We start from the raw sequence: 18,985 nt of genomic DNA on the forward strand, positions 1-18,985 counted from the left end.
CACCACCACTTGTGTTACGAGGCCTTCCTTTACTCTTATGTTTGTGGGGCAGAACTTCCTTAGCTCTGGATCTGTGCTGTGGGATTTGGGGGCCCCTCGCCATGTATGGCTACTGAGCACTTTGAATGTGGTTAGTCCAAAACGAGATGTGCTGAGGGTATAAACTACGTAACAGATTTCTACAGGAACGTAATAGGAACTACATTGTAATTTTAAACTTTATAGTAGCCACATTTAAAAAAGTAAAAGAAACAGGTGAACTTAATTTTAAGAATATATTTAATCTAACTCAATCTATTCAAAATATTATTTCACTGTGTCACCAATATAAAGGTGTTAATGAGGGAAGGGAAACTGACGAATGGGGTAATTTATCACTTACAAGTAGAACTACGACCACATCACATTTCTGCAGTAAGCCTCTCACCACACAGCCTCGTGCAGGGTGCTTGGCCACGGGCATGCGCTCTGTTTCTGTAGCTTCATATTCATTTTACTAGAGCACAACTTACATGAGCAAAACCTCTGATCCTTCATTCTACCCGTACGTGATCAGGAATTATGTAGAAGTATGGCAAAACAAAAATGTGTGCAGCTACACAAGACAAGAGAAGCAGGAAGGGCAACTGTCAGAAGCTCTCTGTCCCTGGATGGATGCTTCAACCATATCCCATGCTTGCCATTGTGAAAGCAAATAAGACCCATGTTTAGCACTTTCTGTTCTTAATACTTTAGGACTCCTTGTGAATGCATCATGTGGCCTTCCATCCAGATCTGTGGGGGTGGCAGGTGCATACCACAGAGGAATTTGAGTTTATCTCAAAGCAACCGTAGGACCACCGGCAACAGAAATTTCAGGGCCAGAGCAGTAAATGCCCACGTCCCGCCAGAATGGCTCCTTTGACCACATGGAAGAAACAGCAAAGCACGCCTGTGCCATTTTCACATTGCACGGAAGGTACGTTGTGAGGAATCTTATCATTTTCATTATTTTACAGTTAACTTACATGCCCTTGTTTGTTTGGAGACAAATGGACCACCGGATCCTGCCGCATTAATCTCCCACTGGGGCTCTCTCGGAAAGCAGGCAGTACCTTTGATACTGCGGGGAGATGGCACGTCGGCTCTGGAATACAGCACAGGACATTATGGGGCAGGCGCTACACAGGTACGAGCACATGTTGACAAATGAAGACGGCTTGCCATTGCATCTCTCAGGTCACTGACCAGCAAACTCTGAATTTCAGCGATAAGCTTGTTGAGAGTTTACACAATAGACAGCATGTCAGAAACTAAGTGGCTGATGGGTGAAGCTTGCAGCTGGTGACAGTGTGTCACGTCATACACAGTAGCAGAGCCAAGTACCACCAAACCAAAGGCCATGGACAACGCGGCAAAGTTAGGAATCAACTTTTGGTTTTGGGGGAAAGTAGAGACTATATGGATTCAATTTATGAAATTTGTTCATTGCCAAGTGTGGCTAACCTAGCTCGGTCTACATTACCTAGACAGGCACGGATGCAATCACGTGTTACTTACCAGGACACTTTGGAAATATTTTACCTGTATATTCATGCTGCTCGAGGACAAAAGAATTGAAATCCTGAGGTCCTCTATAACTGTAAGCTAAGCACAACAGAAAAGACACACAGCAACTAGTTTACTTAAGACAATTGCTTCCTTTTGGACTCCACGCCGGCGTTCAAGGTGGGGTTCCAAAGGTAAAAGGTGAGCAATTAGCTTCTTTAACACACTGATAGCTAAGAGCAACAGTTCTGGACTTCTGCGACACTATTCCTGAATGTAAAGGACGGGGTAACATCCTCTTTTACTCTGACTCTCGACCACCTCCGAAAGCAGAGGCAGAAAAACGAAACCCACCGAGATGGGTGAGCCAATTATGCTCAAGCCCTCACTTCCACCAGGGCACCAGTGTTGTCACACGTGAGGTACAGAGACAGGTGGGTCTGGCTAACAGATAAAAGTCCCCTCAGCATTTTCACTCAGTGACCTGAGAGTCATTAGAGAATTGCTCTTACAAATCGAGTGTATCAAGGTCGGCCCTTGATACATGCAATGTACAGTGCTCTGAGTAATGAGAACAGGGCAATTATTTTTCTTGGTTTCTCCCTAGCATGGCTTAGACCAACCAAGCCCCAGATTCCGTCTGATGTTCCAGTTAGAGAAAGCAAGGTTATTCCTCTGGAAAGGTAGAATTTAAAAAATTAGAAAAAAAAATTATTTTAACATTTTATTTGAAGCCATCGATTCTGGATGGAAAGGCCACCAGTTGGTGAAAAGGCTTCTCTGGTAGGTTCTGGGGTATCTTACTTTAAAAAAAAAAAAAAAAAAGCAAGCAAGCAAGCAAAAAGGCATATCTTACTAAAAGTATGAACAATTTTATTAAAAAGACTCATTGATATTAATTTCTAGGCCTTGTCTATGGAGAGTGGGACGCCACCAAATGAGAGCAGACGCAAAGCAAAAAAGACTGGAGGGAGGTTTATGTGAAAGAATGAATATGGGTCTAGGACGAACCTTGCAATTACCCTTTCCAGTCCCAAGATACCTTTGTGACTTCACATGAGTGGGAAGTGGGGCTCTGAACACTGCACAAAGACCTTGCTCGCAGCTCTGCTTGAAGCCCGCACTAGGAGCCAAAAAAAGCTGCTAAAGTCATGTTGAAGAAGGGATCCTTTTCACATGTGGCGTTACCATCTCAACAGCATCAAAACATATGGGATTAAAAACATTCCGTCAAGAGCAGAACAGCAGATCGGAAAATGCTCAGGTTTTCTGCGTTGGGGGTAGGTGCCGTGAGAGTGGGTAATGACAGATGGCTCTGGTAACAAGGCATGTCTCACTGAAGTTACTGGAACAAAGCAGATCTTCTGAACCTGAGAATTACATTTCTTTTCCTCACTTCCTGGCTTAGCTAAATACGTCTCTACTCCTTTCTACGTTTGTGCTTATTGATACATTTACAGGGTAATAGTCATTAGAACAGAGCAAAACAATGTATTTGCAAAAAAGGAAAAAAAAGATGGGTCTTTGCCTTAAAAGTTACCTTTTTTGGCCCTGAAGTTTCCTTCTTTTTACCCGACACTGGTGGTAATGCTACTAGAGCTAAGATAAAGGGGGAAAAAATAAAAACCCACCCCACGGTCCAGATTTGAGTCCCAGATGGATGAACAGTGTTGACACTAAATCCCCGAGGCTACTGTTTTGAGACTTGGTCTTGCTTCATGGCAAAATTTTATGGTATCAACGAGGGTTACGGTGTCACTGTGGAACAGCTCCACGTAGCGAGAGAAAGGGCTGTGCCAGAAATCCCAGCGGAGGCTCACCAGTGCGAATCATCCCCATCCAGCTGTTTTTTACTGCTAGGACCTGTCCACAGCTGACAGCTTAAGAGCAGAGCCGGGGGGAACGGCCCAGGCGGGAGGAGCGAGATGTCAAGCACACTACAGATAGGACCCAACAGCAACTGCATCTCCTTCCCACTTTGTACTTCTGTTTTGTTTCTTTAAACTTGACATTAAGAATACCAACAAATCTCCAGGGCACTGAGAGTAGGCAGCCACCACCCAACAAACAAGGGCTGAGGAAGATACTCAGGACACGGGCTTGGCAGTGCGGCATTTTAATCTCGATGACAAAACTAATTCCTATGGCCTTTCTCTGTCTAAATGGGGCAGGGGGAGTCACTTAGAATTCTTTGACTTTTCTCTCAGGTCTTATTTGCTGCCCTCACTCATACATAATTGAACTAAGACTTGATCCTCCTTCACATGTATTAACCGATGCTGTATTCTATCGCTAAATGCTGTCATGAGGTCAAGAGGTGGCCAACATCACATTGGGATAAAAGCAACTTGCTGCTTGTAGGAATTAGTTACTTACCCATTTGGTCAGCAATGCTGTCCTCGCTTCTTTGCCAGCTGGGTGTGGATTTCCCACTGCCGCCAACATCTGACTGGGTGTTCTGCCTGTCGATGGAGGCGGGCGACCTGCGGCTGACTCCAAACCTGTGGCGATTGCCCCCAAACAAAGGCAAAGACGACATCAGGGACCTCCAGCAGAAGGGGAAGATGGGCCTCAGGACAATGAGCAACACTCTAATGAAGGCCCTCGCCCACCCATGCTTGCGCTCGTGTGCTCGGGTGCCGAAACCTGTGAGTCATGGTCAACATACATCTGTTCAAGAACAGGGTGTATGTTCAATACATACTCTGTAGACAAGGGCTAAGAACATTAGCCTTGAGCTAACCCAATAAATATAGAATAGGAAAACCTAAATGTTCCAGCCCACGTGCAGCCAAGCTCAGATTCTCATTCATGGGCAAAGGAAAGATTTTACCATCTTCATGTTCCATGTCTATCTTCTGACTGGAACACATCAGGGGTTTCTCTTAACTCAGTAATCTGCTAAATCACTAAGTCACTCATTCTTGGGGCCAATATTTTCCGAATGTGTGCTCCAAGGTCTGAAAGACAAAGATTGCTAACATTTACGTTACAGAGTGACCACTTTCAAGATGTCTAAATTTTAAATTGCCTTTGGGAATGGCAATTTGGAAGTAGGAAACTGGCATACATAAAGGCAAGTGTCTATTTCTGGAAAGAATGGTTAGCTATTTAATGAGCCAGTTTTATTTTACTCTGGGTAGAATAATAATATATGCCTAATTATAAAGCATATGCCTTAATTAGCAATATCGGCAGGTAAATATTGAGTGATCCCAGGAGAAAGGGCCAGAGTGAAAAATTCAAATTCACGTGGACACTTACACATTTGTGTGTGTGGTTACTAACGAGCTTATGAGTAATCGATGTGATAAAAGATCAACAGAGCCCGACTGATTGAGGCTTAGGACAGGTATCCTATTTGCTAGGGACTGATAAATGCATGGGGAGGCCCAGCAAGTGGTGCACTGGAAAGAGCGGGAGATGAGGAGGCGGGAGGCCTGGAGTCAAGTTCCAGCCCCCCCTCCCTGCCCAAAGTCACTTGAATTTTATCTCCATGCCTTTATTTGTAAAATGGCAATTCTATCTTATGGATGGGGAGAAAAATCTATACAAAAGCATTTGCAAAGGAGAGAAGGCTGTTAACATGAACCTTGTACTCTAACATTTCCCTAAATTACTTCTGCACAATGACAATTGCTTACAAATTCAATCACAAGCCTCCCTAAACAAAGTTACCTCCCTTATGTTAAACAAGAAAACTGACTTATGAAAATTTCAGTGAAAGGTGCTGTTTAAGAAACAAAACAGTGGTTCCTGCAGACTGTGTGTGGATTTCAGTTCTGCCTTTCCTATACATTGATCCAAACATCTGGAAGAAAACGACTAAAACTGTTTGCATCTTTGTATGCATTTATTAATTGATGCGATGATGCTGATTTTCATTAATAATGACAACAAAAACGGGTGGTGGGGTGAGTCACTAATTATGAAATTTGCCATTTCCTCTCTAGGTAGGGTCCTTATTTAGCTCAAGAACAGTGAATATCCTCCAAGTGGCCCTATGATTTTATGATTTTATTTCAAATTCGCAATAAATGAAGACTTTTCCAAAAAGGCACAGATATAAAAGTTAGACACAGGTTCAATCTTGCTTTTCCTTTTTGGTAGCAATGGAAATCAAAGACAACTTTTAAAACCTCTGGATTTAAAGCTGAGTGCTTTTCTGGCTGTCTGGTTTTAAATAAACGATAAAGCAAGACTGTCCTTCAATCCTGCCTTGAGAAGCAGGTACCATCTGGCTGACACGAGGCATGTTCAGGGACCAGGGACTCTCTACCTCACGAGCCAGTCCACTGCTGCAGAGCAGGCTCATGGCCTTTCCTCATCATAGGCTGGAAACTTCTCTACAACTTTCCTTTCTTGATCTCAGTGGTCCTCAGGGACAAGCTTCCACCCTCACAGCAGAGTGCTAGAAGGAAGCTACAGTGGCCTGTCTCTGTCTGTCTCGCCTTTGGGCTGTGGGCCCTCCACTATGCTTCTGGACTCGATCTCCAAGCTCCTCATTCACTCAGCCCATCCCTGCCTCTGGCCATTGACTCCACAGCCCTCAAGCATGTAGCCCAAAGACAAATCTCCAAGGAGAAGAACGAACCCTTTGTCTTTTTCACAGTGTTGCTTTCTACTTATCTCTTGTTGCCATCCTAAACCTGTGCAGGTGCCTTCCCCCAACCTGCGTGGAACAGGCATTATCAGTGACCCTGTTAAATTTCACCTCTCAACCCATCTGGATAGTCTCAGAATTCTGCACTGGGGGCAGAAAGGCAGATACCGGGCCCCTTAAAGCAGAGGGAGGACTAGGAATGAGCAGATTACACTTATGGATGACAACCGTGTCCTGCTCTGATCTACTGGTATTACCCCCATGCTTCTGAGCTTCTTACAGCTGAGCAGGACTGAGTCTGCCGTGGACCACATACAGTCCTGCCCCACCATCAATGGTATATACCTACATGTACGGGGCTATGCTGTAGAGTAGAGGAGATCATCTTTCTCTTGATAAGGGTAACTTTAGAATCCAGCCTGGCCCATGGGCCAAGCACGTGAGTCAGACAGTGCACGGTCTCCTATATCACTGGTACAGGCAAAAATGCCCGGGCTCCAGAGAACACTGTATCATTACCTTCTTATGAAAGAGCAGCCCAGGTGAAAAAAGATGTTATGCAGTATAGTCAACAATTACCGGGTAACCTCACAAATAATGGAAAAACCCTCAATATCACCTACGGTAGGGCTGGTGTTACAGATCAGGTTGAATAATTAAAAACATTGCAGGATGGGCACAGGGACTGTGTTGCTAACATTCACCAAGACACTCAGATTTCGGCTTACATTTCTGGTACACGTTTCGAGTGTATCAGGGTCACAAGAAAACAGTGCTCTTGCTGCTGTTAGCTTGTTTATGTCTTATTGCTGTACCAACACTGAAGATGCAGTGAATTCTTATTTTTGAAGTCAAACCAGGCCATTTAAAATCTACTAATTAAAACAACAAATAATTAGTTGGGCCCATGGTATGGTATGATATTAATACTTAAATCATACAACCTTTTAACTCATGAATAAGAGCTAACATTTTTTTCTCATTGTCACTGAAGTAATTAAAAGAAGACATGTGCATTTTAGATATGCTACGAGGGGAATCCTCGGGGGTCACTGAGATGCGGAGGGAGTGGTGGTTTATTACCTACTTCCTGTTAACATAAATATTTAGCAACAACAACACTAAATGGTTGTAAAAACCAACAAAATGCTATAACAAAATACCCATTATGAAGGTATTCTTAGTAAGTATGACTATTTTGTAACATGATAAAATCTCAAGAAAGTAACCAAGTCATTGTGCATTTGTTAAAAATATATATAGGGAAAACTCAATAGAAACATGTTTTTATAAATGCCTCACATTTGATTTTCAAATAGTTCCAGGTTCTCTACCACCTTTCCCAGAGAGATGGCCCAGCAGGATGTCTTCGATGGTTCCTTTACTCTTCCTCAGGCAAAGGGGGCATGTGTGTGCCGTGTTAACGTTTTGCTGCTACTTATGTCCCAGCTTCAGACATTCCGGTGGTCGTGGTGGTGTTTTTCTCTTTAGTAGCCTCTAAAATCAAGTATGCTCAGCCTTTTATTTTTAAGTCTTCTCAGAAGCAAACAGTTAACTTTTGGGTGTTTGGTGTTTTCCAAAAAAGAAAGAAAGAAAGAAAAAGAAAGAAAGAAAGAAAGAAAGAGAAAGAGAAAGAAAGAGCGAGCAAAACTCTCAAGCTGAAGTCACAGAAGACTTTGAAAGTGTGAGAAAAGCAATTTTAAGTTTTGGCTAGGATGATTATTTCCCCTGCTTCAACGGCAACACCAACGCCAACTCTAGCCAGTACTATGGAGTTTGCTTCGGAGGAAGAAACAAAACCTGTACTATGAAACTACTGTACTATGAAACTAGACAATGCATACAACTGGAGACATGAACGTAACCTGATTTCTCTGCCATGGAGCCCTCGGAGGCCAGAGAATGATGAACTTCCTGAGAAGCAGTTTAACCAGACATTAAAACATGTATAGAGTTCTATCTGGGGTATTAACCACATTTTCCCTCTTGCTCCTTTGTAGATCAATCAAGGCTTGTCTGAATTACGGAAGAAAGACAGTGACGTCAACGGGGGCCACACCTACCCTTCGGGCATGGACTTCTGCCTGTAAGTGCCTCCACCAGAGCCAGTCTCGCTGGATGAAGACAGGTTGCTAGGGGAGTTACGGCACGGCTGGGACCTTGCCAGAGCCATGGAGGAGACCGTCACGTAGATGTCTGAACCGGGAGACAGCCTGTGAGCGCAAACCAAAAATATGAAGTCAATCCAAGGGAAAGCCCCAAGGCAGTGCATGATGGATAATATCATATAAACACGACAAAGAAAGCCACTTAGCGGAGGTAGTGAAAATGAAGCCAGCTGGAAGCCTACAAAAGAAACTTCCCTTAAAATGACTCCCTCAGGGAACAGCTGGAGAATGGCCTTGAAGGGGATGTGGTTGGGGGACGTCAAAAAATAACAGGGGGGGAAACATGTATGCTTCCCAAAGCTGCCAAAACTCAGTGGGCTGAATTCCTAGTACGGCAGTGCGAAGGATAATGGAACTCCAGTGACATTAACACAGCAATTAATTCCAGTTTCTCACATTGGTTCTTCCAGAGTGTGACCACAGTGAGACTAGTGCACTCTTCGTATGTGTCTTTGTTTTCCAATATTCTTACTCAAAGTGTGGAATGAATATTCAGATTATGCTATTTAGTATTTATAAATGGGGCTGATTGTAGAGCATCACCATCTAAAAACCCCCATAAAAAAATGCCTGGAGTGTCAGTTACTGAATTTAATCGGCACTAGTGAATTTATGTAAGGGTGTGGTAGAGGTGTGCCCCAGATTCCTCACTCTGCTGAAGGGCGCTGGGGACAGACACCGGAGCTCTGTCATCAGGACAGATTGTGTCCTTTACCTCCTCTGCTCTAGAGGATGACAGGGTAACCCCGGGGACATCAGTAGGTGACATGGCCATGTGAATGGACGTGAAGTCCATCTCACTACGGAGATTTTAGTTCGGAGGCGAAAGCTGGCTGCGATCCTGACTCTGTAGCAGGCAAGCCATTTCCATGGGACAGCTGAGGCAGCGGGATCAAAGTCACTGGTTCGGTAAGCTGGGACCCCTGACTGTGAATCCACTGCTCTTTGCTAAGCCACTGCTGTCCCCCAGAGAAGGACGACTCTTCTCCGCTTCCTGGGATAGCGTGCAGCAGGTCTGCACAGACTAAGGCGGTAACTGGTCTTCAGCCTGCTGACTGCCCTCCCAGCTCCCTCCCTCTGGCCTGGAGCAGCACAGCTCTGTTCTAACTGGTCTTCTGATTTCTAGGCTCTGTCCACCCCACTCCTCCTATCTCCACCAGGCCGAGCTATGGGACTAGCACTATGCTCTGCACGCCTTCCCATTGCCTTCAGAGTAGAGGACCAAATCCCCAGCCCCTTCTTCCAGGCCTTGGACCATCCTGTCTAAGCCCTTCCTTCTCTCTGTGCTCTTTGCCACCTCTGCGCACCCTACATCCTGGACACGTTCGGAGTGCCCCTGTTCTCAGACACAGCTACCACGTGCATACTTTTACTCATCTTGTCCTCTCTGCCTCTCGTCTCCCTTTCTGACATAAAATCCTTTTTCTCTGAGACCTAATTCCAACATCAGGTCCACGAATGCCTATTCAGAACTTCCTGGGGGGCCCCCACCATCTGCTGTGTCGCTGTCGCATATCCGTCAGCATGGTTAGTCTTATGTGTGTCTATCTTCCCAACCAGACTCGCTCCTTAAGGGGCAGCCCTGAGCTTTATTTCCCTTTACATTTCTGGTTGCTTCAAACACGTCTGCTGAATGAAGGAGAGCCCCGATCGGCAGTGCAGAAAGTGAAGAACAGAAGGCGGGTTCAGGATCAGGGCCCCTAGTGACATCAGAAGCCGCAGCCAGGGGTTCACAGCCATGGTGGGTCTACATCAGTTGGAAAACTGTCGGTCACTAATAATAAAATGCCAAAACCGGCGACTATTATTAATAATTACTAAAAAGCAATTAGAACAGCTTCAAAGTTAAGGTTCCTCCTTAAATGTGAGAAAAAGGGACGGTGGAATTACCCCCAGACACTCTCGAGCATATCCTCACTCTGACGTGCAGCGGCAAGAGAACTTCCTGATGATGGCTCCTCTAGGCATTGCCCAGTGCAGCGAATAAGGACACCAAGGATGCCGACTCTTGGGGGAATGGGATGAGGAGCTGGGAGAAGAGGCAGAGTTCCTAAGCTCCCCTGGTTATTATCACCAATCTTGTTCTTGCCACGCAGACTCACAGAAATACTAGCTCCACGGCTGGTGCTCTCAGGAGGATACCAGCTCGGGAGAGGGTAGGTGTGGGGCAGCCTCAGTGGGGTCAGGGACTAGCAGGGCCCTGGAACACTGGCTCATGCCTACTTTGGGTAACATGTTTTGATAAAGAGAGATCAAGAGACTTAGCTGGGTACCATAAAACTGACCTCCCTTTATTCTTTTCCATTAAGATATATCCCAGATTTCTCACTATTTACTCTGAGATAATCAGAAAGGGGCTGGAGCGGAGGAGGAACAGGAGAAGTAAGTTTCAAAGAGGACTGGGTAGGGTTTAAGGAGCAGTGTGGATCCCAAGGGCACAAGGTACCATACTGCTTTCTGCCTTAAGAATTTGGCTTTTATAGGCTTGTACCACAGACAGACTTCAGATGGAGCTGCATTTGTGCGTGCTTTGTGTTTCTGCTGCACAGAGGAGGAGGTATTACGGAAAGATGAAAACAAAGGAGACACAGTGTGAGCGTGGTCGCCTGGTCAGGGCCGCTGCAACATCTGGGGGGCCTGTGACCCTCCAACTCTCTTCAGGCTGAACCAGTCATGCCAGTGAATTAAACGTACAGTAAATATTCAAATGTTTGTGTTTCCGAAAGGAAGTGACAACGGACCCTGTAGGAAAAGTCAGATGTAACTTTTACATTTCTATTTAGAGCTTGCTTTGCTTACTCTGCTCACCAAAACGTACATTAATTTAACGTATCTCATGCTAGTTCTCAACCTTAGCTCTTTTATTTGGCAAATGTATCAGAAAATTTTACTTGGTTACTGGAGTTATCCCAAAGTGAAAAAATAGCATTTCCAGAAGGCCAGCATTCACTCCCATCCCTCTTCTGCATGTATAGTGGCTCAATAGTGGCTTTGTTTTGTCTGTTCACACACATAGAACACACAAACAGAAACCGATGGAATGCCATCCAAATGTTTTTACGACGCTAGATGTGTAGGTATGGTGGGCAAAGGAATTCTCAGAATTAGCTCTTATTCTGATGACTTACTATTCTTTTCTAACAGTCTGAAATGGATACCATCACAATTACTGTTTGAGAACAGACCTCGTTCAGTGACCGGGGGGTGCTGCCTGCTGGGCAGTCCACTTCTGCCAGAGAGAGCCTGGGGCTGGTTGCCACTTAAGCTGGGCCACATGCTGTCCCCACCACCTGGAAAAGGGGGACCCCCAAACTGGCTCACACAGGAAGCCAGCACGCTGACCTCTTGGCTCTCTCCACCCCCACCATTCCCTGTATTTGCAAGTGCCACTGAGAAGTCAGTGTAAGATTAGCGCTTCTCTTCTCTTTTGAGAGAAACTGAGATCTTTCTACTTTCTCTTAGTCTCAACGAGCCTCTGACATCTGGACATTAATGCCAAATAGGTTTAGAGGACTCACACTAACACATCCTTCAGCTGCTGTGAGACTTTTCAATTCTGTGGAATGTAAGAATTTTCAGGAATGTTCCGGTCACTGTGAGGAAATGTCTAAACCTTTTAGTGTTAATTTTGGTAGATTCTTTTCCCTACTTTTTTTTTTTAAATTTAGCCAAGAAATAGCTAAATGTTTTTAAAGCAACTAAAATTAAATGTTCTCTGGAGGTCCCTATGACTTCCCTCTGCAGAAACAAAACACCAGGGCTTTCTGATCCCATGAAAAATGCAGCAACTGAAAAAGTCATGATCGTCAGCCAGATAGACAATACCTCCAGAGTCCACAAGATTCCGCTTAAGACCAGCTTTTCATTTATATGCAATGCATTTCACTGCAATGAAAACAGAATTGAATGGAATGGACATTAAGGAAGAGATGGTCCAAGATCAGAATCAGTCCCTCATTTTCCAGAAGCATTCTCATACCAGGGCAAACGGAGAAGAGACTTACCCACAAAACTCAGATTTCTAATAAAGTAAAACTCTTGCACTCCATCATGCCCTTCCCATAAATCAACTCACAGGACTATACACGCAGTGTTAACATTAATAGAGTCTCATTAAATTGATCTCTTCAGATCATGACTGATTGTAATTTATCAACTTGTGGATAAAGAATTCTTAGTATCCGAGTGGCTAATGATAAAACATTTTCCTGAGTAGTTACATATAGATTTAATTATGCCTCTCTGTCCTGCTTTGTACTCCAAAGTGACAGCACTGCCTAGATGTGTCCAAGGAGACGAGGCCCTCCGTAACCTAAGTGCAAACAGTGGAATGATGGTAAAAACAAGAGAGAGGGTTTCAAATAGCACCAATGACTGACAAATTAGATACTTGAGTCCATAATTAAGCACAGCACTTTACCACAACTTAGCAATTAAAACGCTATTCACCCAGGGAACAGGACCAAGTTAAAATCTGTCTTCAGAAATGTAGATCAACCAGGATTCTTCCAGAATTATGTAAAAAAAAAAAAAAAAAAATCTCACAAATGATCAATGTAATATAATTTGGGTGTTATCTCCAGACCAAAGTTTGAACAAGATATTCTAATTCAAGCCACTTGTCCTCTGTCATTTCATCTCTTCCTACTGTGTTCTTTGTGAACCAGAGCTACCCCCTGGCTTTCTGAACAAGCAGTTCATATCAGCTGTTCAGAATGGATCATGAAAATCCTGTTCTGATGAGCCTCCTGTGACAAGGTCACTCTACAACAAGGGATAACTCCTTTACACAGTTAGGAAAATACGGCAATTCGTCACACTGAGATAAATGAATCATCACGTTACAGCTGCTGGCACGCTGTTAGAAGTTCCCAGCCTGGCGCCCATCATGGGGGCCTCTTGACAACAGTCAATTTTCTATCTAAGGGTGACTCAAGAGAACAGAAAATAAAAATGGATTGCTTGCAGGACCAACCACATAATTCATGGGACTCAGTTGCAAAACAAAAACAGAGAGTCCCCTTTCTTGAAACAGTCCTGCAAACTGTCAAGACAGGGACAGCAGAGCACAGAACCCAGCACAGAGTCTCGCGAGCGTGGGGCTCAGCGCACCTGCAGAGGCTGCTCCGCGAAGCCGGCCCAGACTGCAGTGCATGCGATGGGGCCCCCCCCAACACACAAACACGCATGCACTCATCTGACAAGCTCATCTGTCTTGAGCTCGGGTCTATGTACGGTGCTAGATTTCGCTCCTGTAGCATGGCGCTAGAGGCTATGGAGGCCGATGGCTTTGATGCTAACCCCAGCTCCACTACTGGCCTGCTATCACTCTATGCTAATTATCTCATCTCTCAATCCCTGGGCATCCAGTGTTTGAAAAAAGAGGGAAACGGCAACCAAGGTCCTGGGCTGCTGGGTAAACTGAGAAAACTCACACAAGGGACTGTGAATAGAGCCTGGCACAGAAGATGAACTCAATACTACCTACTTAGAGTTTTTAAATAAAACACAAATAAAATGTAAATGGTATGAGAGCAGAACACATAGGGTGTAAGGGGGCTCAGGCAGGTTAGAAGTCAACTCTTACTGCGAAAACTAGGAGAAAGGAAGCTTTATGAAGAAATGTATCCAGAATAGGTCTTGTAGGAAGCCAAGGATTTCCATAGAAGTCAGGAGTTGGGAAACAGGGGAGTGCGGGTGTGTGTGGCCGCCATGAGTTAGGTGAGAGCACTATCTTTGGTGGAAGATGAGCAGGGGTTGTGACTGGGAGGATGAGTGGGTCTTGCAGGGTGAGCCCCCTGTGGTGAGCCAAGGAAGCACAACCCTTCTCTGTCAAGTAACAGGGATGCACAGAAGCTTCTGTAGCAAAGTAGTGGTATGTCCCGAGCTGACCTTAAACAGTCAAATCTGAGGAAGATACAGACAGGTGAGGATCCATTAGCCCACCACAAACACTAGCTTCTTCGATTAGTCCTACCCTCCACCAATACCCACAATCCTTCATGAAAAGAAGTCACAACCAAATCCTTCTGGGAGAAGCTAAGTGATTTTTTTGTTTGGATTTGACATGCTAGAATTTTAAAGACTAGAAAAACTAGACGAAGTAAGTTCCTTCCCTGTCCCAGTTTACAAACAAGAATAAAGGAAGCAGAAGCTGAACGATGGCACACCACGTTGGCCTCCTCTCAGAGTGGCTGCCCACTGGCAACCCCCTCCAGGGGTCTCCAAGACCCCCAGTCCTGGGGGTCTTAAGCCCTTGCAGGCTCACCCTGCAAGACCCACTCATCCTCCCAGTCACAACCCCTGCTCATCTTCCGCCCCCCCTAAGCTGGGGGAGAAAAACACCATCACACAATCCCCTTTCCTTTCCCACTGGACCCTACTAGTACCCAAGTCTGAACTACCTGCTGTTTGCCACGGTTCCAGGCTGCAATCCATCTTCATCTCTACACCCCTACTTTTATTTCAGCATATTTCATACACTATGATCATCTGTCCTTTTAAAAAATATAATGGGAAGCTGAGAGAGTCAAACAAAAAGGTGACAGATTGGGACACTCCAGGCTGTTTCACTAGGCTGGGCTCAAAGTCTCTCCAGAGTGGGGACTGTAGGGGCCAGTGAACTCCAGCATAGACCTGGAAGCAGGCCATAGGTACAGGAATGAGCCCCTTCCCTATCATCCCTCCTTATGTGTTTGTACTGCGCTCCTTAAAATGAGCCTGCAGCTCCAGAGCCAGTGGCCCAGGGCAGTCTTTACATGGCCCGAAACAGGGTCTCACGAGCCCTCTTGCGGTATAGCCACCGCCGAGCACCCAGCACCCAGCCCAAATACACCCAACACGCAGAAACACACACTCTCAAGTGAGAGAGCACCTCAGCTCTTAAGACCAGTCCTAAGGGGCGCCTGGGTGGCTCAGTTGGTTAAGCGACTGCCTTTGGCTCAGGTCATGATCCTGGAGTCCCGGGATCGAGTCCCGCATCAGGCTCCCAGCTCCACGGGGAGTCTGCTTCTCCCTCTGACCTTCTCCTCGCTCATGCTCTCTCTCACTGTCTCTCTCTCTCTCTCTCAAATAAATAAATAAAATATTAAAAAAAAAAAAAAAAAAAAAGACCAGTCCTAAGGACCCTCTCCCCATCTAATGATACATAGCAACTGGTCCTGCAAATAAAAAGGAAATCAAATCCACTTTTCTCAGTAAGCACTTTAACGACAGGCAGATCCCAAACGGCCACTCTATAACCATACCGGGTGATTCTCACAAGTGGAAGCTGACCTTAGACCGTTCATTATCCAGGACCCTGAACAAAAAAGGCCTAGGGGAAAATTTCACACAGATGATTGTGGCAGTGGGTTTGGTGGCTCATTTGTCTTCATTATAACTAATTTCTACAAGTTTATATATATATATATGTATATATGTACAGTGCAATCAACAGATCTTAAAGAAAAATGTCAGTGGTTTCAAATATAAGGCAGCAGAATGTACTTTTCTCCCCCGTGAGTTATTTAAATTCTTGAGAAATGTATTCATGTAGTTGATGTGCCTTCATCAGGCAAAGGCCTAACTTCTCCACGAGGAGGAGGGTGACAGCAGGACATATGTTAGATGTGACTTCTAGAAAGGCCATCCCCATGTTGTGTGTGTGTGTGTGTGTGTATGTGTGTGTGTGTAACGCACACGCATGTAGGGGCGGAGGAAGCCTCAGGGCCATCGTGGGCCTCTGTAGAGCCTCCCATAGGGTATGGCCGGGCCAGGACTCCTCAGGCAGTCCTATGGTAGCAGCCCCCCAGCGCTGGGTTGGAGGGTAAGACCCTGCTGCTGGGCACTCACAGGAGTAAAGTTCCTTTGTGACACACAGAGCAGCATGGTCACATGCCCCCTTACGGCTCTCCCCAGAACACAACTGCTTCATCAGATCCTCTTGAAGGTCATTCTAATTTGCATGGATGGGTCTGCCAGAATTTCCTATACTTCCTGCAAATGCACAGCTCATCAGGACTGCTTTCAGCACAGCAGGCCTCCTGAACTCATCCTCTGTCTCACCGAAGTGACCCATGACACCGTCACTAAAGATAATACAACGTGCCTGTGAAAACACACTGATCCACCACACGCCTGGCCTGGATTAGGCTGCAGACAGATTCACCGGCCCAGGCTGGCCGAGCCACCACAGCCCAAAAGTGCTCCAGCGGAACATTATCTGCTCCGTCCCCGCTCAACAGCCCCCCTCGCCCCCACAATGAAGCTCTGTCTGGAAAAGCAGCATTAAGAGCCCAGTGAGGGGCGCCTGGGTGGCTCAGTAGGTTAAAGCCTCTGCCTTCGGCTCAGGTCATGATCTTAGGGTCCTGGGATCGAGTCCCACATCGGGCTCTCTGCTCAGCAGGGAGCCTGCTTCCCCCTCTCTCTCTGCCTGCCTCTCTGCCTACTTGTGATCTGTCAAATAAATAAATAAAATCTTAAAAAAAAAAAAAAAAGCCCAGTGAGTTTACATCAAACATGGTCCTCTGCTTTTCCTCCTCTTGGCCATAAATACAACTATAATTCGGTTTCTGCTAAACGGAAAGCTTCATAGGAAATTCAATCAAGAACAACTCACACTTCACTCTGAGTCAGTCTGAGACAGCTTTACTCGCAATATACTTTTAAAATAGGAGTATTTAAAACTAAGCCAACAAAAATCAAGGAATTCTACCTAAATCTAGCTTTAATTCTATAGCTTTGTCAGACTACCGAATGCTTCAGTTCCACTGATCTTTTAATTTTTATAAAAATGAACTGATTTGCCAAGTGCTCCCTGAAGGATGAATGGATAAACAGAATGTGGTATCTACACGGAAAGGAAAATTATTCAGGTTCGGAAGGAAGTGTCATGGACTGAATGTGTGTCCCCCGCCCGCCAACTGCTACCAAATCCATGTGCTGAAGCCCTAACCCCCATTGTAATGATATTAGGAAGGGAGCCTTTGGGGGAGGTGGTGACTGGTCATAGACAAGGTCATGAAAGCGTAGCCCCCACAACGGTATCAGTACCCTTGTAAGGAGAAAACGAGAAACCGAAGCTTCCCTCTCTGCCACGTGAGGGTATGGTGGGAAGGCTGCTGTCCACAGTTGGGAAGAGGGTCCTCATCAGAAACCGCAGCTGCGGGCACCTGACATTGGCATTCCCAGCCCCCAGAGCTTCGAGAAATCAATGTCTGCTATTTAAGCCACGTGGCAATGGAGTTTTGCTACAGCAGCCTGCACTAACACAGGCCAGAATCCCCACACAGGTGAACCTCGAAGGCACTATGTTAAAGTGAAACAACCAGTCCTGAAGGGCCTGAAAGGCGAGTATTTTATGATTTCATTTATATAAGAAACAGAAGTCACAGACACAGAAAATAGAATGGTGGTCACGAAGGGTGCGGAGGGGTGCAGGGAGGGATGGTAAATGACTGTTTAATGGGGACAGTCTCCGTTCTGCCAGGTTGAAGAGGTTCTGGAGATGGGACAGTGGGAGGCTGGCACAATAGTGAATGCTCCCAGAGCCATAGGACTCTACACGTAAAAACTGCCAAAGTGGTACATTTCAGGTCATATATATTACACCACAATAAAGAAGAGCAAAAAAATGAAAAAAAAAATGTAAAAGTAAAAAAACGTACTTTCTTCTGAATTGATTTACTTCTGTTCCTACTACTTCTTTAAGTAAGTTCTTTTGTTTATTGGTTTAATTACTAAATAAAGTTTTAAAAAATTGATTGTGGGCCCATGACAATGCCAGAATTTATAATTAATCCTTGGGATACAATGATGAATAAGACAGGCTAAAACTGGCAATATTGCCAAATAGGACTACAATGAAATATACAGCTGACCCTTGAACAGTGTGAGCATTAGAGGTGCTGACCCCTAAAGCACATGAAAATCCATGTATAACTTTAGGCACCCCCAAAACTTTACTAAGAGCTGCCTCATGACCCAAAGCCTTACTGGTAACAGCTGATTAACATATGTGTTCTATGTTGTATATATTATATACCATATTCTTGCAGTCAAGTAAGCAGAGAAAGGAAATGTTAGTAAAATACATTCACAGCACTGCGCTGTGAAAAAAAACCCCACACACAAGTGGACACATGCAGTCCAAACCCACGTTGTTCAAGGGTCAGCTGGAATATCGGTTCTGTGAAGGACCAGTTGTTAAGCTGCAGAAACAGGGAGCAGAAGGGCAGTCCGAGCAGGGCCACTCACATCAAGGCATCAAGGAAAGAAAACCCAGCCACGCAGTCCTTCAGAGCCCAGAGCCTGGGGTGGCAGGTGGACGGCGCAAGCCAGCTAAGCCAGGGCTCCCAGGCAGATGGACTCGCACTGATGGCTAGCAGAAGGCTGAGATTAGGGGGGCCTCCACTTCTATCCGCCTGCCCGCCCCCCTAAGTCTGCAACGTGGTCTGGGCCAGAATAGTCCCAGTGTGACCTGACACCCCTGTGACGATGACTGGGGAAGCTCGAAAACCAAGAGCTCAGAGAAGTTCGGGACTCCTACCTGGATGGGCGTGGGATGGGGCGCAGGGTGGAGAGGACAGTGATTAGGAATCCTAGCCCTGTCCTGGATACCTGTGGCCCCGGCACAGCCGTTCACCACGTCTGGTGACATGTGAGAAAGAGGACGGAATGGATGAGCAGGGGCGCAGCTACAGGCCTT

At 45.5% G+C, this 18,985-nt stretch overlaps 1 protein-coding gene across 4 annotated transcripts in view; it reads right to left on the reverse strand.

The window, feature by feature from the left end:
- Positions 1-18,985, reverse strand: part of SIPA1L1 (signal induced proliferation associated 1 like 1) — a 134,526-nt gene that overhangs the window by 40,365 nt on the left and 75,176 nt on the right. For 2 of the 4 annotated variants that reach the window (XM_047736590.1, XM_047736591.1), the window contains exons 10-13: positions 8,194-8,343; positions 3,904-4,028; positions 1,564-1,626; positions 1,008-1,126 (exon numbers count right to left, since the gene is read on the reverse strand). In XM_047736590.1, coding sequence (XP_047592546.1) covers positions 1,008-1,126; positions 1,564-1,626; positions 3,904-4,028; positions 8,194-8,343 — 457 coding nt within the window. The remainder of the gene's footprint in view (positions 1-1,007; positions 1,127-1,563; positions 1,627-3,903; positions 4,029-8,193; positions 8,344-18,985) is intronic. The other 2 variants (XM_047736593.1, XM_047736592.1) reach the window with 1 other exon arrangement.

This window comes from Lutra lutra, chromosome 7, assembly GCF_902655055.1.
Source record: "Lutra lutra chromosome 7, mLutLut1.2, whole genome shotgun sequence".
Taxonomy (NCBI): domain Eukaryota; kingdom Metazoa; phylum Chordata; class Mammalia; order Carnivora; family Mustelidae; genus Lutra; species Lutra lutra.